The sequence below is a fragment of the Taeniopygia guttata genome, chromosome 8 (assembly GCF_048771995.1).
Source record: "Taeniopygia guttata chromosome 8, bTaeGut7.mat, whole genome shotgun sequence".
Lineage (NCBI taxonomy): Eukaryota > Metazoa > Chordata > Aves > Passeriformes > Estrildidae > Taeniopygia > Taeniopygia guttata.
Genome location: NC_133033.1, coordinates 724,729 through 732,831, shown reverse-complemented (window position 1 = coordinate 732,831; position 8,103 = coordinate 724,729). Strand labels below are relative to the sequence as shown.

Here is an 8,103-nt window from a genome sequence, read left to right as displayed (position 1 = left end):
CCCTCCCAAACACTGTGAACATTCATGACAAAAGGCATTGTTTTGTGTCAACTGGAGTGATTCCACCCCGATGTTAAGAATCAGCTGCCCTGAATCTGCTGGAGGACCCTTCCGATGTCACATTCCTGGTTTTCCCAGCGGGATCCACGGTGCTCAGAGACGCAGCACCCTGCTCTCCCTATAAAGGAGCGGATCACAGGGGTGGGTCCCTGCTCCCCCCAGAGCTGCTCTCCATCCCAGCCTGATCCCAGAGCATCCCGGAGCCAGGAATGTGCTGGCCAGGCCTGATGCAGGCAGCTGAGGTCATCCTGACATATTTCACAAGTGAGCGGCTCTGCTGAGCCCTTTCCCAAAGGAAAAGTACACAGAGGGAACAACAGGGATCCTCTGCACACCACGGGCTTTTTCCACCCCACGTCATTCCAACAAACCAGTCTGACTCCAGCAAGGCACTTTTTTAAGCAGAAGGAGCCTTTGTTTTCCCTCAAAGCACCACCCAGTAACTGAAGCGCTGATGAACCCGCAGTTCTTACACCCAGGAGTAGCTCAGCACAGAGCAGGTCCAGCAACTCTGACTAAAAAAGACATTTAATCCATTGGTTTTAGGCTGGGTCTTCAATTAAAGCTAGACCTTGGCTTTTAGACTGGACTCAGACATCACCCGGATAAAACCAGATTTACGTGGACAAGAATCAGACAATGCAGAACAAAAGTGAAGGCACAGATTCTTTGCTGAGGAGTTACTTTTATAAACAAATTAAATAAGAGTAAAAGTAAAGGTTTTGTGCAAGAAATTCCTCGCAAATGCAGGACTTCATTTGCCTGTAAGACCCCTGAATTCCACAGTACCTGGCACATGGAATATCAAGTATATTTTACTGTATTTGCATTTAACTTCACCCCGAAGGCCACAAAACAGGAGACACGAGAGGCTGTCCGCTCCAAAAGGGTGAAGAAAATGTGTTAAGACACAGCTTTTTAAAAAATAAGCCTCAGATGTGGCACAAATGGATTGGAACTGCTCATCCTCCTCAAGCTCCCTCCAGCTGCCACCTGGACGAGTGTTTATCAGGACACACCCGTGGCTCAGGACACTTGTGCTGCCTGAGTTCTCGGAGGGGATGGGTGTTCCATCATTGCTACAACCCCTGCTCAGTTTTAAGACACTGAAATCCAATCAAATTTCTTTTTTTTCTCCCTTATTCCTGTGGTTTCTCTCCCTATCTCCCCTTGCCCTTCCAGAAAAAAGGAGGAAGGACTCTCTGAAGGAGACCAAGTTAGTATTAAACATTCTTAGGAGTGAGTCCCTTCAGTAATTCCATCTCTAGAATCTGCGTAAAGTAATTTTTTCCACCTTAAAGCAAGAGAGACCCCCTCAGGCTCTACTTTAGGCTCACAAGACCTCCTACTGTTCATCTCAGCCATGAGTGGCAGCGACCTTGGGATGTCCTCAACCCGTTCTGCAGTGACCACGAATCTCCTCATCCCGTTCTGCAGCCTAGCCTCAGTGGCAGTGACCGTGGAATGTCCTCATCCCGTTCTGCAGTGACCATGGAATGTCCTTGTCTCGTTCTGAAGCTCAGCCACGAGTGGCAGTGACCGTGGAATGTCCTCATCCCGTTCTGCAGTGACCATGGAATGTTCTTATCTCGTTCTGCAGTGACCATGGAATGTTCTTATCTCCTTCTGCAGCTCAGCCACGAGTGGCAGTGACCGTGGAATGTCCTCATGCTGTTTGCAGTGACCGTGGAATGTCCTTGTCTCGTTCTGCAGGGACCATGGAGTGCCCTCATCCCAGCTCAGCCACCGTGACCATGGAGTGTCCTGTCCTGCGCTTCTGGCACCCTGCAGGGAGAATTTGGCACTCTGGCTCCAAGCAGTGACACCATGAGGGGTTGCCAGCATGGAGCAGATTCCCAGCAGGGTTTCCAGGTGCCCACAGCTCCCGGAGCTGTGGGATGTCCCCTCATGCCATGGTGGCTGTCCCTTCAGGCCGCAGTGATGTTCCCTCAGGCCGCAGTGATGTCCCCTCAGGCCGCAGTGATGTCCCCTCAGGCCATGGTGGATATCGCCTCAGGGGCCATGGCGGATGTCCCCTCAGAGGCCATGGCGGCTGTCCCCCTCAGGCCATGGTGGATGTCCCCTCAGGCCATGGTGGCTGTACCCTCAGGCTGCAGTGATGTCCCCTCAGGCCATGGTGGATGTCCCCTCAGCCCATGGCGGCTGTCCCCCCAGGCCATGGCGGTGCTGTCCCCTCAGACTGCGGTGCCGGTGTGGCGGATCTCCTGGGCCAGGCTGAGGGCGCGGTCCCGGTGGCCGCAGTCGGCGCTGGGGCAGCGGGACACGGCGCCGGCGGCCTGGCGGCACTGGTGCAGCAGCATGCGGCGCAGCAGCAGGTACACCCAGGGGTCCAGGATCTGGTTGAGCGAGGCCAGGCGCACGGCCGTCAGCGGCAGGGTGCACTCCCTGCGCGGCGCCCAGCCCTGCCCGCCCCGGCAGCGCCCGCCCGCCGGCTCCCACGCCATCCTCAGCATGGTCACCTGCGGGGACACGGACAGGGACACGGTCAGGGGCTGCTGGGGGTCACCACGGCTCCCTGTCCCTGGAACTGGATGGGTTTAGGGTCCCTCCCAACCCCAGCCTCTATGGGATTCTGTAGGACAGCTCCTGAACACTTTGTTTTCCTGAATGGGGATGGTGGAAGGTGTCCCTGCCCCTGGAACTGGATGGGTTTAGGGTCCCTCCCAACCCCAGCCTCTATGGGATTCTGTGGGACAGCTCCTGAACACCTCATTTTCGTGAACACCTCATTTTGCTCAACACTTCGTTTTCCTGAACACCTCATTTTGCTCAACAGATCCTTTTCCTGCTCTCAGATCTTTCCTGCACAGACCCTTTTCCTGCTCTCAGATCTTTCTTGGACAGACTTTTATTCTTCTCTCAGATCTTTCCTGCACAGACCCTTTTCCTGCTCTCAGATCTTTCCTGCACAGATCTTTACTCTTCTCTCAGACCTCTCCTGCACAGACCCTTTTCCTGCTTTCAAATCTTTCCTGGACAGACCCTTTTCCTGCTCTCAGATCTTTCCTGCACATACCCTTTTCCTGCTCTCAGATATTTCCTGCACAGACCCTTTTCCTGCTATCAGATCTTTCCTGCACAGACCCTTTTCCTGCTCTCAGACCTTTCCTGGCATGCTTTGGAGGTGCAGCTGTCCAAGCCTGGGGTCCCTGTGGAACGGGGCTGTCCATTGTGCCGTGTGTGCTCTGGTGCCACGGAGATGGAGCACCCCAGCGCTGCCCCGGGGCACCCCCAGCCCTTCCAGCCCCAGATAAACTGGCAGTGTGGCCCAGAAGGGCTGGGAACAGCCCCAGGCCTGCCGGGAATCGCTGCCAGTGCTGCCTTTGGACCCAGCCAGCCCGACCTGCCATCCCACGGGAAGCTCCTCAGAGCTGTGTCACCCCAAAGGTCCCAGCTGGGCTGCTGCTGTCCCCCCAGGCCGGGACAGCCGGAGCCACAGAGGCTCCAGGGAGTGTTTTTCCACTCAGAGGGATATTCTGGGTGCCAGATCAATTAACCATTGTTGACCTTGGAAAGCCTGGGCTGAGGCTGGAGGGCAGGGCAGCATGGACAGCACAGGAGAATTGTTTTTGTGGCTTTAAACAGAAGCAGCTGAGGATTCCACCCACGACATTTCATTGACAGAAGTGGCCATGGATGGAGCCTTGGGAAAACGGGGATGCAGAGCTTTGTAAAATCATGGATACAGACCCAGAGCACATCAGGAGCCGCTAGAGCACCACAATTCCAGAACCTGACCACTTCCCTGGCTCTTCACACACCGACCCTGTCCAGACTCTGCCATCTCTTTTTCAGATGGAGCTCCAAAACCACCAGGCTAATAAAAATACATTTCCCAGGCACAAAACTGCTGCTCATTTGTGGTTTTATTACGTAAGAGCCCTTTATGGGAGTAGTTGTTTGGCCAACAGCTGCTCTACTGGAAATTTTGTTTGTTTGATATCATTAGAGATTGTTTATCATGACCTGTATTGGTCTTCTAAATGGATTAAAAGCCTGCACAAGGCAGAGGAACAACATCAGGTGGAATAAAGTCAACATCATTCATGCCATTAAAAATCTGGCTCAAAATGCTGATGATTGGATTTATTCAACAAGAGCAGTTAAAACTTTACAGTTATCATGAGAGTGGTTTTATACGTCTGTAATTTCTGTCTGCCAGAGGGATAAGGAGCAGAACTATTTTAACAGGAAGAGCAGCAGAACTTCTGGGCATTTTGGCTTTAAATAACTTGGGAACAACTCTGGGAAGGAATAGCCTGGGACTCTGAAATTGTTCTAATTCCAGGTTGTGCTGCAGCGGTGTTTCTGTGAAATCAAGGAACAGCTTGCTCCGTTTCACCTCGGCTCATTTCTCTGCTTCCTGCAGCTCAGGGGCTATCCCCAATCCCAGACTGGTCTGGGACCTCAGATCCCACCCAGTGCCAGCCCTGCCCTGGCAGGGACACCTCCCACTGCCCCAGGCTGTGTCCAATATCCCAATATTCCTCCCCAATATCCCATCCAAGCCTGCCCTCTGGGAAGCCATTCCCTGTGGCCTCTCAGTACCTGCTCCAAAACAAACAGAGGTCAGTGTGAACTGGAAACCAGCAACACCACACTGGCCTGGGGTGTTCTGTGTGACTCCAACCAGCTCCTGTGTGCTCGGAAAAAGGAAACAATTCCTGCACTGCTGTCTGCCCTCCTCCCTCCTTGCCAAGCCAGCACAGAGCCAGACATGCAGGACACTCCAAGGAGCCCTTCAGAGCACAGCCACAATGTCAGAGCTTTCCCCTCTGCTGATAAATCACATTTGATTTTGTTGTCTACATCAACAGATCAGCCCTAAAAATACCGTGTGTGGTGAGGGTGTTGTTTACCTCACAGCAGCAGCTGCCAGGATCCATTAGTTCTCACTTACAAAACTCAGATGTCTTTTAAAAAACCACAGAAACAAAAAAAACTCCTCTATAAAGCACCAGATTTCCATTTCAGCTCCGTTTCTTACAACTGCTGAGTGCTGCTTTGGGTTAAGTGATTGGTACGAGCTGGCTTTCACTGAAAAGGCATTTGCATTCTCCGTGGTCACTTCTCCAAAAATCTGGTCTCTAATTCCTGACCTGCACTTCAGAGGTGCACAGAACAAACTGGGGTGAGTGTAAATGGAGGTTTATGTATAAAAATGGAGATGCATTTATAAAAAAACCCCTGCAGCCATGAGTCTGGATTGTGAGAACTCCACAGAAGAAGTTCCACACCTCCAAGTGCTGCTGGCGCCGAGGGAAGGGAAGTGCTGCTGAATTCCCTTGTGCCTGTGGGAATTCACTGTGCTGAATTCACTCCTGCCTCTGGAACCACAGAAATGCCCAGGGCACAAACCACCAAGTGGAATCCCTGCTTCCTCACTGATTTACCTGGTTATGAGGGAGGAGGAAATGCTTCCCCCATCTCAGGGCTCTCCTCTCATGCTGCAAGGCTGGTGGAACCCTCAGGGGTGACAGGACAAAAGGAGAACTCCTTCTCCAGCCACAAAGAACCTTCCACACAACCTCAGCATGTCCTCAACCAGCTTCAGCCCACCCTGCTCAGAGAGCCCAAGAACCAATTCTCCTAAAATCCTACTAGTCCTTGCTAGAATAACCCAGCCTTTTGGGATTCCAGACCCGCGGGTGTGCCCTGGTCCCACACGGCAAAGATGTGGATTCTGCCTCCCCCACTCCTGCACCGGGAGGAGGGGTTCTTAAGGAAGGAATACTAAAATAGTGAAAGCAATGCACAGATCCTTAAGGAGCCGGCTGGCCAAGCCCGGAAGGCTGCTGTAAATCCAACACAGCGGGCTGCCGTTTTCTCAGAAAACACAGTTTGGAGTTTTGCTGCAAGGTGGGAGCAAAGAAAAGCCCCCTAAACCCCACCTGGCTGCAGCGTCCTGCTCCCAGAACCTCTCCTCACATCCCCCTTTTCTCCTCTGCACAGGAACCTTTAACCTCCGGTTCCCGCAGCTGGTTTCCTGCACTCGGCTCTCCTCTGGGACCTCTCCTGCTCCTCTCCTGCCCCCGTCCCACCCTCTGCACTCCCGGCTGTGTCCCTGTCCTCTCCCGAGGGCTGTCCCTGGATGTCCCAGGAGCGGTGACCCTGCAGCCTCCCCCGTCCCGCTCCCTGCAGCCCCCGGCTGTGTCCGTGTCCCTGTCCGTGTCCCTGTCCGTGTCCCTGTCCCCTCCGGAGGGCTGTCCCTGGATGTCCCAGAAGCGGTGGCCCCGCCGCCTCCCCCGTCCCACTCCCTGCACCCCGGCTGTGTCCCTGTCCCTGTCCCTGTCCCTGTCCCTGCCTCTGTCCCTGTCCCCTCCCGAGGGGAGTCCCTGGCTGTCCCCAGGAGCGCTGGCCCCACAGCCTCCCCCGTCCCACTCTGCACCCCCGGCTGTGTCCCTGTCCCTGTCCCTGTCCCTGTCCCGTCCCCTCCCGAGGGCTGTCCCTGGATGTCCCCGGAGCGGTGGCCCCGCCGCCTCCCCCGTCCCACTCCCTGCAGCCCCGGCTGTGTCCCCGTCCCTGTCCCTGTCCCTGTCCGTGTCCGTGTCGGTGTCCGTGTCGGTGTCCGTGTCCGTGTCGGTGTCCGTGTCCGTGTCCGTGTCCGTGTCCCTGTCCCTGCCTCTGTCCCTGTCCCCGTCCCTGTCCCGAGGGCTGTCCCTGGCTGTCCCCAGGAGCGCTGGCCCCGGAGCCTCCCCCGTCCCACCCTGCACCCCCGGCTGTGTCTGTGTCCCTGTCCCGAGGGCTGTCCCTGGCTGTCCCCGGAGCTCTGCCCCGCCGCCTCCCCGCGGGCCGCTGCCCGGAGCATGGGCAGCCCGGGGTGTCCCGCCGGCCGCACCTACCAGCAGCGGGGCCCAGCAGGCGGCCAGCACGCACATGATGCCCAGCAGCTGCAGCAGCGTCTCGGTGGCGATGCGGCCCCAGCGGGAGCCGGGCCCGGCGCGGCAGCGGGCCAGCAGCGCCCCGATGGTGGCCAGGTTGCCGGCGGCGGTGACCGCCAGGGACAGCAGCCCCAGCGCGGCGAAGGCGGCGGCGAAGGCGCTGCCGCCGGCCGCGCTGATGAAGCACCAGGTGCCGGGCCACTGCAGCGCGTAGCGGCCCAGCCCCGCCAGCGGCAGCAGCGCGAAGGCCGCGGCGGCCGCCCAGATGGCCGCCAGGCCGCGCTCGGTGGCCCGCGGGCTGATGTGGCTGGCGTACCAGTGCGGGGCGCGGATGGCCAGAGCCCGCTCCACCGCCATGGCGCTGGCGATCAGCAGCGGGCACAGCCCGAACAGCGTCATGCTGAAGCCGAAGAAGTCGCAGAGGCGGCCCGAGGGGTCCATGGCCGCCCAGGGCCGGCCCGACAGGTACACGGAGATGACGACGGGGCTGGTGAGCAGCTGGCCCAGCATGTCGGTGAGCGCCAGGGAGCCGATGCACAGCAGGAAGGAGCGCTTCCTGCGGCTGCCCTTGGCGCGGTAGCTGCGGGACACGAGCAGCATGGCCAGGGCGTTGCCCGCCACGCCCGTCAGCATCATGGTCAGCGGGATGGCCACGGACACGGCGCTGCCGCGCTCCGCCGCCCGGCCCGTGCCGTTCCCCCGCGGGCCCGGCCCGGCCGCGCTGCCGTTGGGCGGCCGCTGCTGCCAGGGGCTCATCCCGGAGCGGGCAGCTCCCGCATGGAGCGGCACCGAGCGGCACACAGCGGGCACCGACCGCCGGGTCCCACACGGAGCCGGCACCGAGGCGGCGGCAGCGCGGCCGCTTTATATGAAGGACGGGCGGGACCGCCCCGGGGCCGGGAGAGGCGGAGCGGGAGCGGGCAGAGCGAGGGAACGGAGCGGGGACCGGGCTGGGGAGGGAACGGCGGAGCTGAGAAGGGTCTGGAGCCCCAGGAGAGGCTGGGGGAGCCGGGAAGGGGCTGGAGAATCCCTGAGGGAGCCGGGAAGGGACTGGAGAATCCCTGAGGGAGCCGGGAAGGGACTGGAGAATCCCTGAGGGAGCTGAGGGGGCTCAGCCTGGAGCAAAGGAGGCTCAGGGCCC

The 8,103-nt window shown here is 58.2% G+C and overlaps 1 protein-coding gene across 2 annotated transcripts; it reads right to left on the bottom strand.

The window, feature by feature from the left end:
• Positions 1 to 574: 574 nt before the first annotated feature.
• PTGER3 (prostaglandin E receptor 3) lies at positions 575 to 7,825 on the bottom strand. Of its 2 annotated transcripts, XR_012057060.1 has the most exons (3): positions 6,924 to 7,825; positions 2,165 to 2,540; positions 575 to 1,986 (listed from the first exon to the last, which is right to left on the bottom strand). XR_012057060.1 is itself a non-coding variant. In XM_030279017.4 (2 exons), exons 1-2 carry the CDS (start codon positions 7,716 to 7,718, stop codon positions 2,256 to 2,258), a joined length of 1,080 nt encoding a protein of 359 aa, XP_030134877.3. In that variant the 5' UTR covers positions 7,719 to 7,819; the 3' UTR covers positions 575 to 2,255. The 2 variants fall into 2 exon arrangements, 1 of the variants encoding a protein (XP_030134877.3); XM_030279017.4 differs by having other exon boundaries at positions 575 to 2,540; positions 6,924 to 7,819.
• Between the last annotated feature and the right edge of the window lie 278 nt (positions 7,826 to 8,103).